The sequence below is a fragment of the Corvus hawaiiensis genome, chromosome 26 (assembly GCF_020740725.1).
Source record: "Corvus hawaiiensis isolate bCorHaw1 chromosome 26, bCorHaw1.pri.cur, whole genome shotgun sequence".
NCBI lineage: Eukaryota > Metazoa > Chordata > Aves > Passeriformes > Corvidae > Corvus > Corvus hawaiiensis.
In genome coordinates this window covers 30749241-30772814 of record NC_063238.1, presented here as the reverse complement: position 1 = coordinate 30772814, position 23574 = coordinate 30749241, and the positions used below count along the sequence as shown (strand labels likewise).

Genomic DNA, 23574 nt, shown 5'->3' with positions numbered 1-23574 from the left:
GCGCACAGCCCCGTTCGGGCAGAACGAGGGCGGGGCGCCCTCACAACCCGGCCGCTCCCCGCAGGAGACGCGCACGCGCAGCTGCCCCGCCCCCGCCGAGGCCCCGCCCCCGCCGGGCCCGCGCGCCGCTGTCACTCAGCGGCCGTTCGTCATTCACGCGACTCTGCCCCGCCTCCTGGGGCCGCACGCACGCGCAGTGCCGGGCCTCGCCGGCCGTGCGCACGCGCAGTGGCGAGGCCGGGGCCGGGGGGGAATTTGACCGTAAACATCCTGCTGTTTGAACGGCGCGTTCGCGCGCAGGAAGGACCGCGGCCGCCATCTTGTTCGCTTGAGCGAGCGGTTCGGCTCCGCTCGGCTCGGCCCGGCTTGGCTTCGGCTCAGCTTCCGTTCGGTTCGGCGCTGCTCGGCTCGGCTCGGCTCGGGCTCGGCCCGGCCCGGCTCGGCTCGGCTCGGCAGGGCAGGAGCAGCGAGCGGCCCCCGGGCCCGGAGCAGGGTAAGGAGTGGCTCCGGCCGTCGCGGTCGCTGCCGCCGCCCGAAGGGGCCCGGCGGGGCCCGGCCGCAGCCCGGCTCTCGGGGTGCTGCCTTCATGCTCGGGCTCGGGGCTGGCTCTTCGGCCGAGCCCTCCCGGCGGGGAGGACCCGCCTGGTGCGCCGCCACACCTGGGGCTCCCCAGAAAGGGCAGGGCGCCGGGGTCGCCTCGGGACCCTGCCCGGAGCCGGGTGTCCGGGGCGATCTGAGGCGAGGCCAGGCGCAGCGGGGCCCTGAGCGCGGCCTGGCGGCGGCACGGGCCGGGCCCGAGGGGAGCGCGGCCCGGGCGGAGTGCGGAGCTGCAGGGGCGGCGCGGTCTGTGCGCCTGGAGCGGGCACACGCCCGGATCCGCAGGGACCTTCACCGGGGAGCCGGGTCACGGGGAAGCCGAGGGAGCCCTGGGGAGGCCCGGGGACCGCCGCGATGTAACAGGCTGTGGGTTCGCTGAACGAACAGCAGCGGTCGGGGGGGGGCGGGGGGGGGGGAAGCGGCAGGAACAAAGTTTCATTTGCCACTCCTCAGTTTTTAAGTGTAATTTTTCTTCTCTCATGGATGGAGCAGGGTACTGAATTCTCTTACAACCTCGCTAGTGGCATACGAAGTGCCTTCTGGACACTGTGGCTGTTCAGCTGCAAATAAAAGGGCCCTTCAAAAATGCCGGCTTTTTGAGGAACCAAGATCCTGCTCTTACAGACACTGTTAGAAATCTTGCTATAGTTTTTAAGATTTTTCTGATGCTGAATAGAAGTGCTTTGTTAAATATAAAACAGGACGTTGGGTGTTTATCAGTAACAAAGGAAACTTGGGGTCACTGTGACTTATTGGCATCTTTCACTGAAAATGCCTTTTTTTTAAATTTAGACACATAAAGAAAATACTGTAAATTTGGAGAAGTTACCATTTAGGCTCACACTGTGTGAATGTGGGCAATAAGTAGGCTTTCCTTAATCTCTTACTCACTAAAACTCGTATCATCAAAAACAGGGGACATCAGAGCATTAGGGTCAGGCTTGTGTTTTATTTTATGAAGGTTCATATGTGACTATTTGACATTCTACAAAATTTGGGAAAGCAAAGCCCTCTTGTATAAAGTTTTAACTGGAGAGGAAGTAAGCGTGATGGGGCTAATAAAAGGAGGAGCAAAAAGTTAGAGACCTACAATAAACTTAAATTACCACACAAATGAATCATGTCTTGCTTATACCATGGGATTTCCCACAGAAATTAGAGTATTTCCTTTAGTTACTATATCAGTTTAACTTCTTAGAGGTAAAATGTTAAAAAGTTTCATTTGGGTTCTTTGGGTGAACAGTGCAGAGAAGTAACAACAGCAAAAGATGGAGTAACATAAGGGATTCTTTTCAACTTATGTACCTTTGAGGAGTGTGTTAGTACATGGTTTCTGCAACGTGAGGTTCAGATAATGGAGACGGGGCCTTAAATTAAAAAGATGTCTTTCCTACTGATTGAGCATTCTGAATGTAGGGGCAAGGGCAGGATACCTGCTGAGGGCTAGGTATGAATGTAGAATTGAGGGAAGAGGACAGCAGTAGTCATAGTGTTCAGTAATCTCCAGCTCCGTACAGTACTTGTGAGTGATCTGGCTTTTGAATTAGTAACCTTAGTGGGGCGCTGGTTCTATCTGATTAATGTAGGTGTGTAGTATATTGTAATTGAAGAACAGTGAATGAAGTTCCTGTAACGGAGTGCTGCGGTTTGAGTAATTAATAGACCTGGTAGTGCAACTTCAGCCATAGAATTTCTGAAAAATTGTTGGTGGGAAAAACAAGACCTGGAGACAAATGGAAAATGCTGTATGTATTTATCAAGGATATAACAAGTTGAACTAGTTCAATTTCATCTTTTTCAGTAATTGACTTTGTGGACATAAGAAATTAAGGTGACTTGTCACTGAGCTTTAGTAAAGCTGCAGGTGCCACAAAGAAATATATTAAAATTCAGATAAATGGATTAACCAGACAATTATAAAAGTGTTTGAAGGAAGGAGATCAGATAAGGTAGTGGTGAAAAGAGGCATGGAACTGTAAGGTGATGTTAGTGGAGTTTGTGATGAATTTTTTTCGGTGGCACCAGGTGTTCAGCATGGTACCAAAACCTGCCAGGGAGGCAGCGTTAGTGAGTGCTCTTCTGAACTTCTGAAGTTTGGTAGGGCCAGGTCAGACTGATGCAGGTGTAGAGGGTGATCTCACCCTTCCCCAGATCACCCAGGGCTGCCTGAGCTTAGCAAAGCAGAAACAGCATAGGAGGAAGTTATGCGTGTGGGGGGAGACCAGCAGAGAAGAGAAATTGAAGGATAGCATAAGGACAAATGAATTAAAACGACTGGCTGATTTCTTAAACTGTAGTATGGAATTTGTCTACTCATCTGTGTGCGACTGTGGTTTTGGACTAGCTTTACAACAAGGAACAAAAGTAGGTGACAGTAAAAAAATAGAAGACTGAACTTTAGTTGTGGAGTGGGGGGTGTGTGTGTGTACATAACCTAACCTAGGGAGAGCAGCTGACAAGTGGGTTTAATGAGCTAGAGTGAGCCACAGGCAAATCAAAATATGCTGAATGTTCTGTCTATTGTCACCTCTTAGTTCATTAAGCACTCTTCTGCATGCTTTGAAGGATGGGACTAACTATGCCAGTGTGCTCTTCAGAAGTTAGATAGTTAACCATTCTAATATGAAGAAGGATTTTAAGATGGAATAGATGTGAGTTGTGGGTTAAGATGAAACTCATAGTTAGCATCTACCAAATTTTCTTACTGCTACTTTGGAAGGAGCAATTACCAGAGTCTCAGATGAGAGAATGAGGCAGATTCTGGATCAGACCCTGTGTATGACCAGTACTATATTAGTTCTGCTTTACATGTTCACTTACTTTGTGTATAGAATTAGAGCAATTGTTACACTTCTGTAGGAAGAAAAATATTTTTTAAATTGTGCAGTTTTTGACCAAGTTAGGCAGAGAAAGCCTGAGGACAACTGTGGCACATTGAAGGAAATTCAAAGTTAATGACAATAAAGTTCCAAGTATTTTAAAAGGTCGATTTGACAAGATCAGGATTTGGTCCTACATGGCCTTGTGAGTACATATTCTTTTTGCCTTAGAGGAATGCAAACAAGACAGAAATGCCTAAGTTCTTAGAACAAGTTTTGTGTGTTTCATATCCAGTCAGTTTCAAAAATTGACAGTTATATTTTACCTTACAAGTTTTTTAAGAGCCGTCAGCTAACCCTTTTCTTTTGTAGATTCTTATGAGTTGCTTTTTCAGCCAATTACATATTCTAGGTCTCTGCCTGAGCACTCTGCCACTTGCAGAAACTCTTGGTTACTTTAACATTCATCCCAGTCCCAAATTATGCCAGAAAATCTGTTTCTTCTGTTACACCACTGCATCAACATACTGTCCTGTGAATTAAGGATCACACAAAAAGCTTGAAATACAGAAAGGAGTATCTGAAAAGAAAGAAAAAATCTGGAGAAAGTGGGAGCCTGCTTTGAACAGTTGCGCTGAGGCGCTAAACGACTGAATTGTAAAAGGCTTTGTACAATTGCTGTACCCCAGTTTTTGCCATGCAGAGCATCTGCTGGAATTTGGAAGTGGCAGAGACTCATAATGTGACAAGAAATTACTGTTTTAGGGAATGAAATCATTATTTGTTAATAACACTTCAGATTGAAACACACTTCTGTTGCAGTGGGGATCCTGCAACACGCATATATCAAACCAGGAGTCCCGTGGAAAGGAAATATATAGGACAGACAGATTCTTGATAGCTGTTTCAGAGAGATGTTTATTTCTCCAGCCGCATGGCCGGAGCTCTGCCCAGGAACTGTTCCAGTCACGGGACCAAGGGTCCTTCTGCCCGCGCAGGGAACACAAACCAACCAATGGGAACGAGGCTGAGCAGGGGCAGGGAAACCCCGTGTCTGTGCCCTCAGGGCCCCTCTCCCAGGGCTCCATGGCAGGGGAGAGACCCCAACACACTTCAAAACTGTCTGTAGTCTGATTGTCGCTGTTTCCCTTAATGTATTTCAGTATGGCAAGGCTTCAGTGATGGATGAAGAGAAACACATTTAAAGTGATATAAATTGTTTTTGTCAGAGTTGTCCAAATAGCGGGTTTCACATTTAACAGGAAACTTAAGTATGTTTTCAGTTAACCATATGTTTGAAGTTCTGTGAAACCCATGCTATCTATTTTAATAATTGTGCCAAACTCCACTAATCAAAGTACGTTTTTGCAACCATTGATGAATGCTTCTAATGGACTAATACAAGTGAGTTTGTTTACTCTGTGTTTGTGCTTTCCCCTATTCCTCATGTTCAGGGGTAATTCACAGGCATAATGTTACCAGAGTACTGCATGGATCTGGTAGCAACTCAAGATACCAAAATGCTGTGCAGCACAGTTATGTCTCTGCATACACAAAAATACTGAGGCCTTCAGAAATACGCAAGGATTGAATTGTCTGCTGGCCTTAAGACAGTGTGATGTCTTTCAAAAATTACTGGGGGGAAAGAAAGTAGAATACCTTCCTTTTGATAATGTTTATCCAAAATTTATTTAATTGTGCTTCCTGGAAAAACTTGCTCGTGTCCATCTTTGTGCAGTGCTGTCCTTAGCCCTCATACAATCTCAACAAATAAAAATGGCATTCTAACTTTTTGTCAATTTGCAACTTCATTATGACTAAAAGCTATTAACCTCACTCCTAAGAGGAGTATTAATTCTGTATACTGAGTTAATTAGAGTTTAAGCTGAACATGGCCTTTATTTCCTTTAAATCCTCTCCAGTGTTTTGGTTATGGATGGAATTGGTGGCCAATCTGTCATTAAGAGAGTAACTTGATAATCAGTTCTGTTATGCAACTCTCAAAATGGAAAAAAGAAATTCTTGGACTTGACTTTTAGATCTGCATTTTTTCATTTGTTATCCAGATGTTTAGAGGTTGGCTTTATTTCCACTGAATCAGTAAAGTCAGTGCTTCTCTTGCCCCTCTACTTAAATTTCTAGCAATAACAGTTGTGACTTGCTGTGCTTCCTCAGGCAGTTTTTCTGTAGGCATGGAGGAGGTAAAAACTGAAATGCACTTATTTTATCTTTCCTGTTCTTTTCTTTTGATTAATTTTCCTGGAGTATAGAAACTACTGGAAAAACTCTTTGTGGAGATTCTTCTACTTTTTTAAAGCAAACTTTTTTTTTTCCCCCCTCTAGTTGTAGTTAACTGAACAATACACTTACCTCATGCATGGAACTGGCATGTTTAGATCATAAGACATCATGCTGTTCTGATTCCCCATGGTTTGATGGGTTGGCATCTTATCAGCCATAACAAAGTAGTTACTAGATAAATAGGTAAGAGTGTCTCTTTTTTTTTCTGGTTAAGGAGAAAGAAAATGGAGTCTTAAGGAAGTTTGGAATAGTGCAGTCATTTTTCTCACCGTTTTTATCAACACTTGATTAAAAAAGTATGACATGGAGAACAACCTGTTCAGAAATGTAGACATAATTGTGCTTCCTGTTTATGAAATTATAGTGAAGTCCAAAAAGATTTAGGACTGTATATTTTATAATGATGAACCTTTTTTGGGAACAATATACAATATATGCTGGTATAGTACAGTAGTAGCTACTGTATTAAGAGTAGAAAGAAATGGAAGTTGTAGAAAGCTACTCTGGAATGAAAACTGAGACGTGCTTCTTTGCGCTAGGAGAGTTTGGTGTCATTACCCTAAAGGTTAAAAGATTCAAGATTATTTTTTCTTGAGGGATGATAAACATTTTTAAGTTGTGTATGTGGCTGTTAGTGGGTGTTACTTCTGCTTTATAATTACTCTGTAATAAACACATATATATGCTATTACATGGACACCATTTGTAAGTGTTGGCTTCTTAAACATATTAAACAAATAGTCTGACCTCAGTGGTTGAAAAGCAAACATGTACTTCTGAGGATAAGAGGGTGTTTACAAGGATGTTCCTCATAAAATAAAAATTGCAGTAAGAAATATTTGCCTTTCTCTTTACAGGTTTGCACTTTGTCTTAGACATCTGGGACCATGTTCTATGCCCACTTTGTCCTGAGCAAGCGTGGGCCGCTGGCCAAAATCTGGCTGGCAGCCCATTGGGATAAGAAGCTGACCAAAGCCCATGTTTTTGAATGTAATCTGGAGAGCAGCGTGGAGAGTATCATTTCCCCAAAGGTACCCATTTTACACTAATGTGATGTTACCTTGCGGTGAAAAGAACTTGTGTGTACTGGTGGTACTTACTATTTGAGTCACTGAAGCAAATGAAGTTCTTAATGTTGCTGTTTTGAAGGGTGGAAAGGTCTGCTTAGATACGAAATACTCTGTTGTGAAAGTGGAGGAAATTTTACGTAGCTTGATGTTTTTACATGTTTTTGTTTTTCTTCCCCTCTACTACTCATGACAATGAAATTATTCATTTTAGAACTAGTGGTACAGTTGTGGCTTTTGTCAGTTAACAGATGTCTGAATGTCTTATACAAAAAGCAGCTATTTGAAAACAAAAGAAAATTTATATCTTTTATTTTAGTCAATACAAATGTTAACAGTTCTTATAATGCTAGTTTAGATCTTAGAAGAACTGCTAAGTGTAAGCAAAAAGTGTATTGTACAATCACAGAGATGCTTACTCTTCCAGAATAGTGATTTGCTTCATTATCAGCTCTGGAAGGATTTAGGAAGAAGATAATGTTGGTAGATTCACTAGTGAACTGGAACATTCTTTTAGAGAAAAGAGAAACTAACAGGCACTCTTTCATATATTTAACTTTATGTAACAGTTCATCAGCTAAAATATTAAAAAGACATTGGAGGCAATAAAAATTTTGAATTCTTACAGGCTGATGTTAAATGCTGTATGGCTTACTCTTTCTGTGAGACAGTTCTTCCATGTACCATTCAACACAAATTTCATGTTCTTTCAGCCTGAAATACATAAAGAAGAGTCCTTCTCTAAATTTTTTCAGTTTTGCGTTCCCACAGCAGATACTTCATTACGTAGTAAAGCAGTGAAATTGAAGAGGAAAGGAACTTAAAATTGTTTAAGTGTGGCAGTGCTTATTTATAGGCACTCCACATCTTCCACTTTTTTTTCTCTGATTTTCTTTTTAACTCCAGGACAGAAGATGGAGAGGTAGCTAACAGTTTTAAACCAGATTTTACTTAACCAAATCTGTTTATGGTTGTTGAACTTTACTTTTCACTTTTTCCATAATTCACAGTTTTCCACAAAGTAGCAAAGGTGGTAGAAAAAAAGATGTGGTAAAAACAGGCTTTGTCACTTATTTTTTAACTAGACAGAGCAGTATTTGGGAATTCCTGGAGTGAGCTGTTAATTAATTTACTGATATTTGCCAGGTCATCCATAAATAATGTAATAGAGTATCATCTTGAACTGGACTTTGCATTCTTTGTTTCTTCAGATTTCTGCTGATTTTTATGCTTATTTTGGATATTTGATTTTATTGAGAAAATTCATGTAAAGCTGACTGGAGGGAAAAGGGAGGCTACATCTAGTTCTGATTACATCTAATAACTGATTGTGCAATGTGTTTTTAGGTGAAGATGGCACTCCGAACCTCAGGACATCTCTTACTAGGTGTTGTTAGAATCTACCACAGGAAAGCAAAATATCTTCTTGCAGACTGTAATGAGGCTTTCATTAAGATTAAGATGGCTTTTCGTCCAGGTATCTGTTCTTACCTAAGCACTCTCTGAAAAGTTACACTGACAAATGTATTTATTAAGAAGGCATACAATTCTGCCTTTAGATCTGTGTAATTACATAAAGGTATAGGTTATAGGAGAGGTAATTATTGCAGCTAGCTGGCTGGTTGAGTTGTCTGCTGAAAAACATCTTTTAACTGAATTCTGAACAAAAACTTCTCTAATGCTGATTCAGTAAAAGCTGGTGTGTGATGTTAAATGGAAATACACTGCATGGCTTTTACCTTCTGTCTGAAAAAGGCCAGTGCCCTACTGAAAAGAAGCACAGAAGGGGACTTGTTTCTGTCAAGGGTGAGGATTCTTTTGCCATGAGTTACAGAAACATAAAAGTAAGCTTTTTTTTTTCCACTTTCACATTTTAGTTTCTGAAAGTAATATGAACTGTAATGCGTGCATCAAAGATAATCTCCCTTTTGTATGTGTGCAACGTAATTTCCCCCTCTATAGTTGCTTACTTAAAATATTTTCCATGAAGATGGGGTACCATATTAATATCTGAAATTACTTTTCCATCTAGCAGTCAATTAATTATTTGGCTTTCATGGCTTTCAAGATAGTTTTCTTTAATTCCGGCCTGGGGAACTTTTTTCCAGCTACAGTGTAGCTGTTGGAGTGATGCTGCTGGATGCTCACAGCTGCTAAATCATATTCTCCCTTTTTAGGTTAGTGAGTGCAATAGATTTAAAAGCTGAACTTGAGGGAGGCTTTTTTTCTAAAAAGGCAATTCTTGAAAGCCAGTGTAGCAGTAACTTGAGAAAAGTTAGGGGTATGTTCCCTTTATTTTAATTTCCTGACCTACAGGTTTGATTCAGGCATTGAATTCAGGTATTGAATTTTTTGTAGCTTTTAGTGGCAATTTGTTGACTGTTGCCAATTTTTTGTTTACTACTGTGTTTAACTTTCCTGGGTGATAAGAACATAAATTTATTTTAATTTCACAAGGCAGTCTGTTTCCCAATTTTCTCACTCCTAACAGAGTGCATGTCGAAGGTGAACCACCTTAAAATTTAAGACTTACAAAAAGTGACATTCTGGCCTGACACAAGCTGAAATACTCATCTTATAGCATTTACTCTCAGTTTATCAGCTTTGTGTGCCTTAGGCATTGTCCTGAGTCTTGTCTGTTCTGAGAATCATTTACATGTTTCATTTTAAGCACCAGGCAGCCAAAAATATTGAACAGCCCTCAAAGGATGGAGTAGTTTTCTTCATTCCTAGTCAAGTACCATAATGAGTAAACTACCAGCTCTTGCTTCTTCCTGGTGTCTATGGACAGTGGTTCTTTGATTATTCATTACAGAGGGGAGCACAGTGGGCAGAGTGTTTCTGAAGTATCAGTACCTCAGAATTGCCTGTGTTGCGTGTGTGGGTCAGAAGGCAGAGCATAGAGCTCAGATCTTCGGCAAGTTACAGAAGGAGTTGAACCTGCATTTCCCATGCACTTTCAAGTGCCCTGACCTTTAAGACTTTGAATAATAGAGAGGGACCAATTACTGGCACTGGTTTTGTGATGCCCAATCTGGTGGTCATGCCCTGAGAATGCCTGCTGAATAAGATTACACATCTCCAGAGGATAAGAAAAGAAAATGTGTGTGGTTTTGGTAATGCAGCTCTTTTATGTGCAGAAGCCTATGAGTTAGTGTGCCCCAAGTGCAATCAGTACTGTTTGGGACTTCTGGAGCTGATGGAACTGAATAAAGGACCAGCAGCAAAGTAGTCACACTGTGCTGCCACTGTAAAGTAGAACCTTGCAGCTCATACTGTGTATCATGATGAAATTATTTTGGAACAGGTACTTGCAGTGTTGTGAAACATATGATGCCTGTGTTGGCTGCACAGCTCTGCATAGTGCCACACAAACATTACTGATTGATTTGAGGCTTCCAGGTTTATATAGAGTGCAAAGGCTTGAGGATATATGTTTTGAATTTAGTTGGAATCTCACTTACTAGCATTATTTAAGGTTTCTTTGTAGGTGTCAGCATCAGTTCAGCATCAGTTCAGTTCAACAAATTTAAACACAGTAAGCTCATGCAGGGAGAAAATGCTAATGGCTCAGGGAAAAATGCTGTCCTCGTAAGGAATGGGAACTCATGTCCGGGTGTTCTTATTTGCAGGAGTTGTTGATTTGCCTGAGGAAAACAGAGAGGCTGCTTACAATGCTATTACCTTACCTGAGGAGTTTCATGATTTTGACCAACCACTTCCTGATCTAGAGTAAGTTTGGGGTTTTTTTCATTTCCATGAAAATGATAATTGGTTTTAGTTGAGGAGAGCCTGGTTTTAAACAGCTAACTCATTGCTGAATGTAAAAAAAAAAGTCTGTAGGTAACTTCTATTCTTAGGGCTTTTAATACACTAATAAGGAAGTGTGCAGTCATCTTTGTGTTGATTTTAAGTTCATAGTAGCATTGACTTTAACTGAAGTTAAAGCTGTCCGTACAGGAGCTTTTGAAAAACTCAGCTATCTGTTATAACTTTGTTTTTTCTTCTGTACAAGGCACCCTACATCACATACATGCTTAGGTTAGACAAGATTAGTTTTACGGAAATGTTGTTGAGGTTTTGAAATGGCACTTTTAATTTTTTAAACTTAATACTTATAGATTACTTGTACATATAACAAGTATACAACCTGAATAGTTCTTAATCTTAAAAAACCTGATGTTTTTTATTATTATATTCTTGTTATTTGAATGATCCATAAGGGAGTTTTTAGAATACAGCTTATTCAGTGTTCTATATAGTTTATATTCAAATTAGAGTATATACTAATTTGAAACTGCATAAAATTTCTGTGTCTTTATAAGAAATGTACCTTCATACACCACAGAGTGTTAACTTGGTACTGGTGCAAAATACAGTGTTTGATAAACTACATTAATAGCTTTTGAGTTGAAGGGGAGGAAGTCTTTTCTTGATTGTTAGTTTGGCCTTTGAAATTAGTAACCCAAACACAGCGAGGAGTAAGAGAGATTACTGATATATTTCCCAGAATCTAACGCAATTTGGATGATAGTTTTGAACCATTAATGGTCTCACTGTTTTAAGTAGTAGTTTCTATTCAGTGTTCACTTACTTTTTTCAATAATTGACTTGAATGTAAAATTGCTTTTTACTAAATAATGTAATGTTTATTTTAGCAGGCTTTATCTGTTTTTAATTTTTTAATGGGATTTTTAATAATTGCCTTCTGTTTGTTTAAGTGATATTGATGTGGCTCAGCAGTTCAGTTTGAACCAGAGCAGAGTGGAAGAAATTACAATGAGAGAGGAAGTAGGCAACATCAGTATCCTCCAGGATAATGACTTTGGTAAAGATCTCATGTGTTATTATGTGCTACTATCTAATTTCAGTTATTGTAAGATACGGTTTTGCAATTACTATGGAATGCCCATTATGCACAAAGCAAATTAGATCAAACATGCTGTGGTTTTCTACATTTAATTTTTAGTTATTTTGTGACAGTTTTTCCAGAAAGTCTGTCCTCTAATGCTCAGCAAACTTCTAGCTGCCTAGAATAGGCAGAAAGAAAAGCTGAAGAATCTTCAGTTGAGTTAATCAGTGAAGTACTGTGACAATTACAATTTTCAAAATGTGATGTAAATATGAAGTGAGCTGTTGCTTTAATCATAAACAGGCTCTCAGTCAGAAACCACTGGGAGATTTCTAAAGCTGAATCAGTCAGTGGCAACAAGTTTGCTGCTTTGGGTATCTTTCAAGGACAGTGTTCTAACATCTGAATCAAAGCCTAAAGACAGTTTTATCTAAATGTCTGGTTCCCAATATATAGTATTGTAATCCATAATTCAGTAATTGTTTTGAAAGAATAATCTAGCAATAGTGTTGACTTGGTATTGGTTTGTTTTCTGTACTTGAAGCTCAGCCTCAAGGCATAAGGCACAACTTTTTCAAATTCCATTGAATTCTTTGGTTTCTGTGGAGATAAAATTTAGTAGGATCTTGCTAATATCAATGCAAATAAGTACAATAAAATGCTTTGAAGAGGAGATAGTTATTTTTATAATTGTTTGAACAGTATTTTTTTGCTATGGTATTGCTGGGCACAATTCCTTACATCTTGTCGTTAACTCTGCAAATAGGATAAATTGAATTAAAGTTTGGTCTTACATGGGTCTTTATTGATCAGTTAGGTAGGTCTCTTGCATCTTGGTTCTTTAGCACTTTTAGCAGTGAAATTGTATTCTTGCAGGTGACTTTGGGATGGATGATCGTGAGATGATGAGAGAAGGCAGTGCATTTGAGGATGACATGCTAGTGAGCACTAGTGCTTCCAATCTCCTACTGGAACCTGAACAGAGCACCAGTCACCTCAATGAGAAATCTAATCACCTGGAATATGAAGACCAATACAAAGATGATAATTTTGGAGAAGGAAATGATGGTGGAATATTGGGTAAGTTTGAGAAATTTGTTCTTCCTCTATCCCACCTCCTGCCTTAATTAATTAGTTCTTGGGTAGGTGAGGGGAAGTTGTTTCCTTTGTTGCCAAGATCCCTGTCAAAAGTTATGTCTTGCCCAGTGAAATTCCGGTTTGTGAGTGCTACAGTAGTATAGATGACTCACAGCACATTAAGTGTTGGCATATTTCAAACAAAGTTCAAAAAATCTTAGATGTAAAATATGTGGCAAGTATATTGTAATAAAGGTTATCTGTAAGTTCAGAATTAGAGCTGAAATGCACCTTGAAATGCTACTTTCTTCTATGTCAGCATTGAAAGTACTGGTTTCTAACTTTTGCACTATCTTTGTCTATGTTGTAATAAACTTGTCTGTACTTCTTTGTAAATGTGTCTATACCCATTTGTGGATGCAAAACTGATTCTTTCATATGGTTGCTTCAGATGACAAACTTCTCAGTAATAATGATGGTGGTATTTTTGATGACCCACCTGCACTCTCAGAAAGTGGAGTAATGATGCCAGAGCAGCCTCCCCATGATGATATGGATGATGATGATAATGTATCAAGTGAGTATGATCTAGGACTAGATCTAGAATTACTTTCAACTCATTTAATTTGGATTCTAATTCTTTAAAAGCATATTAAGCTCAAAAGTGTGAAATACGGTAAACCACCTGAAAGTGTGGAGGAGGGGATGGGAAGGGTAGCACAGCTTGTTGATGTTTTGACCCTAGTGCAAGGTGTTTGTTGTAATTGCAGTGGGAGGCCCAGACAGCCCAGACTCGGTAGATCCCGTGGAACCTTTACCAACCATGACTGACCAGACAACGCTTGTTCCCAATGAAGAGGAAGCTTTTGCTCTGGAGCCTATTGACATAACGGGTGAGTGAACTGTTGGGGAATGTTTTACACAGTTTGTCAGAGACCACCTTAACTTGATGGAGTGGAAATGAATGTCTGGCACTGCTGCTGATTTTGCTTCTCACTTGGGAGGGAAAACAGGGATCAAGTGCTGAATTCCTTTTATTCTAATACTAGCTTTCCAGTACTTCCCAGAGAGGTAGCATGGATGGTCTTGGGAGAATACTAGTTTGTCATTTCTGCAGTCAGTACGTGTAACAGCATGATACTGTAGCTTTAGATAAACATGCTAGTTAAAATGCACAGAGTTGGAATGGAACTCAGCATGTCTTTAATACAGGATCTGTAGTGCAGCACAGTTCTTTATGTGCTGTGTTTGAAGGGCAGGAGTGACTGTTTACACTGAGAACGAGTGCTCTTCTAGTGATTTGTAGCTTTAATGAATTGCTGAGTTTGGGAGATGCACCTTTGTATTTTAATTTCTACTAAGTAGGGATTTCCCTTTTTCTTTAATGCAAGAAACTTGCTTTATTTAACTAATACTATATTTGGCTTATATACAGACCCCTGCTTTATTAAAAAAATTCATGTTTGGAAAAAAAGTAGCTTGTCCTGTGCTTTTTAGACTGAGCTCCAGGCCCTGATTCCCTGCTTGGCCAGTGGTAGAGCCCTGGCACTGCCCTCTCGTGGCAGGCTGGCAGCAGGGGTCCAGCTCATCTGCTGGGATCAGCAAAGACAGCATTTGCCAGAGCTTCAGGGTCTGCCGCAGAGTACCAGGCTTTGAGCACAGTAAAGTCATCCTGGAGCACGGTCAGAAGTTTACTGTTAAAACAACCACCCACATGAACGCCAGTAAAGCTCAGGTAGGGCTTAGGGGAAAAAGTGGGTGTGGTATTTTGAATCTGTGATTAGACTCGTAAAATGGCTGGGATTGGAAGGGATCGTGAAGATCTGGTTCCACCGTCCTGCCATAAACAGGAACACCTTCCACTAGACCAGGTATCTCAGACCTCCATCCAACCTGGCCTTGAACACTCACAAGGATGGGGCACCCACAACTTCTCTGGGCAACCTCTTCCAGTGCCTCACCACATTCACAGTAAAGAATTTCTTCCTAGTATCTAGTCTGAACCTGCTTTCTGTCAGTTTGCAGCCCTCCCATCTACCCTGTCACTACATGTCTTTGTAAAAAGTCTCCTCCATCTTCCTTGTAGGCTCCCTTCAGGTAGTGGAAGGCCACAATTAGGTCACTCCAAAACTGCCCTTGTCCAGGCTGAACAAAACCAAATCTCTCAGCCTTTCCTCATACAAGAGGTACTCCATCCTCTGTTCAACTCAGTGGCCAATGTTTGCACAGCCTAACAAGCAAGCCATGGGGTAGAGAGGCATGTGCAGCTGAGGACATTGAGGCTTAAGTAGATTCAAATTCACAGAAGAATGTGTAAGTTATGGGACAGCATTCATAGTATTTGATGTTTTATCCTTCTTCCAAAGCTAGAGTTGCTTTAGATTCTTGAGGCAGCTTTATATGTGGGCAAGTGAGACCTATAGAGAACTTGAAGGATTCTTCTACAGCTTGGTACCTGTTTGAGCTAACCTTCATTGCTTGCTAAAAATATCAACAGTCAAGGAAACCAAAGCAAAGAGGAAGAGAAAGCTGATTGTGGACAGCGTGAAAGAATTGGACAGCAAGACTATTCGAGCCCAATTAAGTGACTACTCTGATATTGTTACTACTTTGGATTTGGCGCCTCCTACTAAGAAATTGATGATGTGGAAAGAAACTGGTGGAGTTGAAAAGCTTTTCTCTCTGCCTGCACAGCCTTTGTGGAATAACAGGCTACTGAAGGTAATGTTTTTGTGCGAGTTCACTTTTAAATGGACTGTATTCAGGATTGTGCCTCATGTATAGCAAACATCAGCATATAAGTAGTGATACAGTGATGGCAGTATTCATAATTGTAAGAAAAAACATATTAAAAGAACTAAGGTAAATACGTCAAACATTGCTGTTATCAGTTACAGAAAAAAATTATTTTTTTAGATGTTAGTACTGTTGGAGAGGAGCTTAAAAACTGAGAAAGAAAGATAGCCCATAATTACTTGATCCAAAAAGAAATTAAAGGACACTGAGAACTGCAGTAGTGAATAATGTAACCTTTCCTCTGTAGCTCTTTACTCGCTGTCTTACACCTCTGGTACCAGAAGACCTGAGAAAGAGGAGGAAAGGTGGAGAAGCTGACAATCTTGATGAGTTCCTTAAAGACTTTGAAAACCCAGAGGTTCCTAGAGATGAGCAGCAACAACAACAGCAGCAACGAGATGTCATTGGTTTGTGTCTTGTCAAAGAGAAGGGCATTCCCTCAGAGTGTATTTTTCTCTTTTATTTGTGCTTTGTATTAAGTCATCAAAGATTATGTATGAAGCAGTGAGCTTTGTAATGGGTTGTTTAGCTTGATGTACAACCTATGACACAAAATAACTTTTTTTTCCTAGAAATAGGGGAAGCTTAGGAATTGTTTGAACCAGTGGATTAAAAGTGCAGGCTGTGAAGAGTGCTCAATTCTAAAATAATAGCAGATTGGATTTTGGTACAGTTTCTAATTACATTCTTAAGTATCTAAAAGAAGGTTTGTTGTGGAATATAGATGAACCTATTCTGGAAGAACCAAGCCGTTTACAGGAGTCGATGATGGAAGGCAGCAGAACCAACCTGGATGAATCAGTTATGCCACCCCCACCAGCTCAGACAGGTGTTAAACGCAAACTACAGCAAGTAGAACCAGAGCCAGTGTTACCTGTGAGTAAGCTTTTACTATTTTTATGGGGAGTGAGAAGTGGGCAGTGTCTTTGAGTAGGAAATGACAGATTTGAGGCCCTAGCTTTCTGTGGTCCTTTGAGATTCACTGTAGCAGTGTCAGAACATTTGTCCCTGGGTAGTCATTCTGGTGCCTTTGTTAGGTGAAAAACTTACTGAAACACTTAAAATGCTGGTAGAATAAAGAAATTATACTATTTCCTTCAGTAAAAGTCTTCAAGGAGTCTAGTATATCACTTATTAAGTTGTGCTTGTTGCAGTTGGAAGCTGGCTAAGTGCCAGGCACCCATGAAAACACCATCTACTTATTTTCCTCTGCTATAGCTGAGCAGAGGAGGGTGAATTGAAAACTTCATTTTCGTGAGTTAAGGATTATTGAAAAAAAGAACACTTTAAGGCAAAACAGGTTCAAAACTTAAACAGTATAAAGATGATTTATTATTAACAGAATTAAAAGTAAAAAGGGTAATGGGAACCAAAGCAAATCTTCAGAACACCTTTCTTTCCCTCCCTCTTTCCACCGACCGTGCAAGGAAACAAAACATGGGGTTTTGGTCAGTATTTCACTTCTTAAAAATCTTTCTTCAGTATGCTTAGGGAAAAGAGTTTCTTTTTTCTGTCCTGTGGGATCCTTCCCATGGGAGATAGTTCTCTGTGACTTTTCTAGTGTGGTTTTAACTTCCACAAGCAGCAGTCCTGCCCAAACCTGCTGCAATATGAGTCCCTCCCATGGGCCAAGCAGTCTTCCCTGCCAAGCGTGGGCCATTTTAGTTCATGGGGTTTAGTCTTTTAAGGATGAGCTGTTCTAGTTTGGAAGCAAGGGTTCTCTATCTCTGTAAGCAAGGGTCATCTCTGTTTGGATTCCTCACTAGATTACAGCTTTTCAGTATCCATGCTCTCCAGCGTGAGTACTCTTCCTGACGGGCTGCGGGTGGATATCTGCACCCCCCCAGGCACCTAATGAATTACAGGCAAACAGTTTGTTGTATTATAGTCCTCACCACAGCTTGCAGAAGAATCTCAGCTCCGGCGCTCGGAGCACTTTTTTCCCTCTCCTTCTTTTCACTGACCTCGTTGTCGCTATGATGGTTCTCCTCACGTGTCCTCACTTTTCCCTTTTCTCTGACATGGAAGAAAGTTGGTGTCTTTAAGTGGCAGTTGAGAGGTTGATCTCGTCTGGGCTATGCATTGGAGAATTGCTCACCATGTCTCTCGCTGCTGGCCATGTGGTCTCTGCCGGCACTGCACGGCCAGCCCTGGCTGTGTGGTCCTTGCCAGCACTGTGCGGGTGGTCCCGGCCTCGGGAGAGTCCCGGCCTCGGGAGGGCCCCGGCCGCGTGGTCCCAGCTGCCCCTGCCGGGATGGGCCCCGGCAGCTGTCTCACCACCCCTCTGGAGAGGAAAAGAGAGCTTCCCATGGTTTGTCTGTTCTTAAATATGTCATCACAGAGGCGTTACCAACTTGTCTAATCGGGCTAGTAACCTGCCCATCATCAGAGCCTTCAGTGATTGGCTCTGTGCTGGACATAGAAGTTTCGAGGAGCTTATCTCCCAACCCCACTAAAAAACAGACTGTGTTAAACCAACACAGCTTGGCAAGTGTATATGAACAGCTTCCGTGAAGCAAGGATTGTGTTAGCTGCAGAAATGTCTTTTAAGACAGTCCTAGTGTTCCAGGCTTAAGGCTTCAAAGAAAAACTTTGATTGTCTGGAGAGATTTCCTAGTTGAGCTGTGAGTAGACCTGGACACTAGCTGTGATGCAGTGTGAAAGGAAACTTTGTGAAGGGGAAAAGAAGGAAATGGGCGAAATGAAAGGTGTATTTTTCTGTATGCTTGCCTGGTGAGAACAGTCCTGGTTTATGCTGTGTCGCATATTTGTGCATTTTTTAACCTCACTTTGCACATTCCTTGGCTAACAGGTTGTTCACTGTAGAATGGGACTGTTAGATGTTACATTATCTTATTTAACAGGGTGGCAGCTGCTGCTCCTCTTGGCTATGTCATGGGGTGAAATCGGCATCAACTGTGCTAAGTCAGTGTAATTAGGGGTTTTGGTGTGTTGGGAATTCTGTGACCATCTTAGAGGCCAGGTCAGGCCTGTGGCAACATGTACAATCTGTAGTGATACCTGCTGTGTGACTACATCAGAAGTTGCTTAGCCATTTTAGGGTATGTGTATAAACAGTTTCAGGTGTCAGGGTAACTTTGCTGGCAAGCACTTAACTGTTTATAAGAGGGAGAGTACCATATATCAATTTTATTAAAACTGTCTACATAAATCCTATTAAATTACTTTTCTGGATTTTCCTCTTGACATAAATACTTTCTGAGAATATACTTGAGCACCAAAGTCATTCATACGTTTTCAGAAACTTTGCAGGTACCAGTGTTTAATTCCTTCATGTTTGTATTGATGAGAACAGCATTTTGGTATTTTGAAGATGTCTTGTTCCAGTGAGTTTAAGTGTGTTCGTGTAGCACTGCATCTGGTTATGTGGGATTTTAAATTTGCATGTGCTGATCCATGGAATGAGATCAGTAGTTTGGATGGGGGAGTAAGTGAAGTTACTGGAAAGCATTTTTAGTTTTTAGTGATACCATAATTTCTGGTTTGAGTAGAATCTAAAGGATTGAAAATACACATATGGACAGCAAAACAAAATTGGTTTTTGGTTTTCAAAAACGAAAAATTCTAGTAAATGGCTAAGATTTACATACTTGGATTTTATTAAACTGGTTGTAGCACCATTATTCTATTGTAAAAGCACTGGCAAAATGATACTGTTTGTTTAACTGTACTGTGTGCTTTTAAAGCATCCACCATCACAACAGCTGGAAATACCACCTGTAGAAATGCCTCCAGAGGAGCCCCAAAACATCTGCCAGCTAATACCAGAGCTAGAACTTCTACCAGAAAAAGAGAAGGAGAAGGAAAAGGAGAAAGAAGAGGAGGAGGAGGAAGAAGTAAGAACTCCGTGTAGAATCAGTTTGTGTGTTTCCCAGAAGTGTTTGACTGTGGATTCAGTAAAAGGCATAAGAAATAGTTCTTTTGTCTGTCCTTATTAGTAGCCCTTGGAAATGTAATTCTTAAATTATTTCATGACCATTTTATTATATTTATATTATTTAATTTTATAATTTGCATATACATTCTGTTTTAAATTAGTGTTCTCCTGTTCTCACACATGGCTGGATTAAACCACTCTATATTTTTCTGATGCCTTAGACAAGAACTTTCAAACTTAATGGTGTGGTATATTTTAAATAGCTTGTGCTACTTAATGAAAGTAGCTTTTTGCAAGAAAACCAACCATGTCCTGAAATTGGATAACTTAAGTTGTCTCTTAGCTACAGTATTTAATATTCTATGGATATCAAAACAAACTTCATTGATGTCTTTTATTTTACGCCTGTTTGCAGGAAGAAGACGGCACAGGGGGTGATCAGGATCAAGAAGAAAGGAGATGGAACAAGAGGACTCAACAAATGCTCCATGGACTTCAGGTACCCATGATTATTTGCTTTCTTTTAAAGTAGCTTTTGAGTATGCCCAGTGATGCTTTTGATCTAAAAAGGTCAAGAAGGAGCGTTCTTTGCAGTTGGTGTTACAGCCTAAAATACCAGTTACCTTAGAGGGGGAAGAATGCGTGTAGTTGATTAAATTTATATCAAATAAATATATTAAAATTAAGTCTATACTTTCATAATTGTCACTCTTTTTCAGAGAACATTTGAATTAAAATTTTTCACTTAAATATTTTTCAACCTTTGTGTCTACACTTGGTGTGCAACTAAGATTCCCAGAAATTTAAACTTTAAAATAATTGAGTTTGATTGTGTTTTTAATGAAACCCTAGCACCTCTGGTTTTGTGCTGTGTGTCCTTAGACAAACCCCCATAAGGGTCTAGGGATATAACACCATTTTACAGGATATTTACTTCCTGGCTGTGCTAGTTTGAAAACTTGCATGCCATGAGAAGCTGAATCTCTTAACAACTGTGGAAATGTGACTTCGGCTGATTTCTAGCATGTGACTTCAGTCTGCACAGACATGTATCTGTCCGTAGGATGGATTCTTGCTTGCTGGAGCTAAAGAGCTTTTTTCTGCACACCCCACTGTGCACCTGAACTGAAGTGCAAACCGTTCCTTTGCTTATCAGTCTCTGTGTGTGTCCTCCACATATTCTTGGACTGCATCTGCCTTTCATCCTAGTTTGTAGCTCCTTTGTTCCATTAAACATTTTGGCAACTCCTGTGATTTGGCTGTTACTGAATGCCACAATCCCAAATGGTCACACACCCCCCTCTTCTCTCCCCCAGCTTTAAATGCTGAGCATGATGGCATATGGCAGGGATTATCCTTTTGGCCAGTTGGGGTCAGCTGTTCTGGCAGTGTCCCCTCCCAACTCCTTGTGCACCTCCAGCCTACTTGATGCAAAACAGCACCATATGAGCTGCTGTGAAGAAAATTAACTCTGTCCCAGACCAAATCACTACAACTGTAGCTTAAAAATAATTTCTAAAGTATACCGATGTTGAGTTGGTAGTGTTGTTTCATTACAGTTTCTGAAGAGAACTTTAGAATTCTCTTTGGCCATAACTAGTTTTTTTCAGTTCTTTCTTCTGTGTACCCAAAAGAGCATCACTTTGGATGGCTGAAACATTAAATATGCAATGAGATTTGGAGTTAAATTCTGATTAATATAAAGTAATTTGGTTTGGCCAGCCAAATGTCTTTTCATCTAGTTGAAGGTCATTCCAGGGCAGACAGTTCTGTTTTAAATCAAAGGCCTCAGTTGTTCTGGCCAGAAAAAAGATGTATTTTCATGATTTTTTTTTTTTTAAATATATTCTTGCCAAGACTTTGAGAAAATGTAGGTGACTTTGGGTACTTAGTTTAAGACAGAGGAGTTTTAGAAATAAACAGGCTTTCACCTTGGGAAAATTACACATCTTTTAAAGAACGTTAGCGCTTGAAATTTTACTTTATTATTTTTGGGATTACCTTTATTTTGAGAAATACAACTTGATTTTTTTTTTTTTTGTTTTATTCCTATTAAAGAATAGAAAAAATTGTCCTGTAGTCAAAAAAGACTGGTTAGTTATAGCTGCAGAAATAAAATCTTGTGCTGTACACCAGTGTTTCTGGAATATGTTCAGCAGATTCAAGAATGGTTTTTTTTTTTACACATCTCTAGGAAGCCTACTAGGTTTCATTTAACTGAGATCCATAAAGAAATTTTCATGTACATGTGGTAATGTTCCCATCCTTCTGAATCCTCAGTGTCCTGGGGTTGACAACAAACAGAATCTTGCCAAGAGACATTGTTGTTTCTGTGTAGTTCTCTGTTTAATTTGTGGTATCAATGTTGTGTTTTTCAGAGAGCTCTTGCTAAGACTGGAGCAGAATCTATCAGCTTGCTTGAGCTGTGCAGAAATACAAATAGAAAACAAGCAGCTGCAAAGTTCTACAGTTTCCTGGTACTGAAAAAGCAGCAGGCTATAGAGCTGACCCAGGAGGAGCCCTACAGTGACATCATTGCCACCCCTGGTCCCAGGTTTCACATTATCTGAATGGTTCCACAGAGCAGAGCTGGTGCTCGTCTCACCAGTGCGTGCGTGTATTGCCCCGTCCGTAGGGCCCACAAGACCATTGCAGAAAATTTAGATTTTATTGTCTGTATAAAGTCCTTGGTTTTCTCTTGGGGTTATTTTGGGGTTTGTATTTTAACTTCACCACTCACATTTTTAGTGAAACTGCTGGGGTGGGTGACTTGAGTTCCAGCTGCAGAAACCAGACATCTCAAGCGCCCAGATAAAGATTGTTTTAACAGCTCGGAGCAGATGTGTGCAATATTGGTGCATGTGATGTTGAGTATCAATGAAAATGTCTTACAATAATTTGACTAGTTGATTTAATAGAGGTATTTTTAATCTATACAAGTAAATCTGGATGGCCAACCTATTGTCTGATTAAAAACTTTGCCAAACTCATCTGAAATGTTTGGTCTGCTTCTCATAATAGTAGACTTTTTTCCCCTTCTCTAGATCTTTGTGCATACTGTGGGTCTCCTAAAGCTGCCAATATGAAAGGTAGTGCCTGATATGTCAGCTTGCTGTGTCACTGCATTTTTGCAGTCAGATTTTTGTAGCCCTTGATGCTAAGGGGAAATGAGTGTCTGTGGAGAGCACTTCCTCTACCTGATACATGAAAGGACAGAACATGTGAAGCATTTCAGACAAAACATTCCTTTTCACTTATCACCTTGTTATGGTCCACTACTGATAATGGCTAATTACGTTAATAAGTGACAAATGAAAACTAGTCATTTCATTTAAACATTTAAGAAATCATAATGCTTTAGGTTTGTTAGAGCTGTATATAAACTCCAGACTTTTTAAAACAGACTTCTAGATTGTAAATTATCTGATTTTTTTATTAAGCAGGCATCCAACAGTAAGAATAATTGCTAAATTCAGATACCACCTGTACCAAAAGGGCAACAAACCTTGAATATAGAGTATAGATGGGCACAATTCCACATAATTGTGTAGTGCGTTAATGACTCTTCAGATATATTTATGGTTTTAGTGTCAATTTTTTCTGATAATGTACACTCCTGTGTTCAAAACATTTTATCGGTTTTGCAAAAGAAGTCCGGTTTGATTTTTATTTCTGAAGAATGAAGCTTTACTGTTAGACCAGGTAGCACCAGAAATTATGTGAATATGTTGATTATGGAGACCTGTCTTAACTTTTTTTAGGGCAAAATTATTCACACTGAAGGTTCTGGTTTTAATGTTGGCACTTTTGTGAAATAATTTTGGGACTCTGAAATTTCAGTGTATACTCAAATGTAAAATTATGTGAATGTTTAAAAAAGTCTACATGAGACTACATGATGACCATGTTTTAATAATCCTTGAAAAAGGTAATTGTACAAAGTTACTGCAGCTTTATTTTCAACATGATGTGCCTGTAAAACCGTAATTTTCCCCTTTGTAAAAAGAGACATTGTAGATAACTTGAATGTTTAATTATAGAGAAGGTCATTAGTTTCTTGTTACACATTTTAGTCTGTTTTTGTTGCTTTTCAAGGTTAATATTCTTGAAAATAGTTGATGCTGTTATGTATAACTTTTCTAATAAAAGTTGTGTTATAAGCTGTTA

The 23574-nt window shown here is 40.1% G+C and overlaps 1 protein-coding gene across 1 annotated transcript; it reads left to right on the top strand.

Annotated features, from left to right (window-relative positions):
• The first annotated feature begins 284 nt into the window (after nt 1-284).
• Nucleotides 285-23574, top strand: RAD21 (RAD21 cohesin complex component). The gene is made up of 14 exons (XM_048286718.1): nt 285-493; nt 6575-6748; nt 8132-8261; nt 10417-10516; nt 11506-11612; nt 12513-12716; nt 13165-13290; nt 13484-13606; nt 15211-15434; nt 15757-15916; nt 16234-16385; nt 19217-19366; nt 19823-19906; nt 21786-23574. The coding sequence occupies exons 2-14, from the start codon at nt 6605-6607 to the stop codon at nt 21975-21977; spliced, it is 1896 nt and encodes a 631-aa protein (XP_048142675.1). The 5' UTR covers nt 285-493; nt 6575-6604; the 3' UTR covers nt 21978-23574.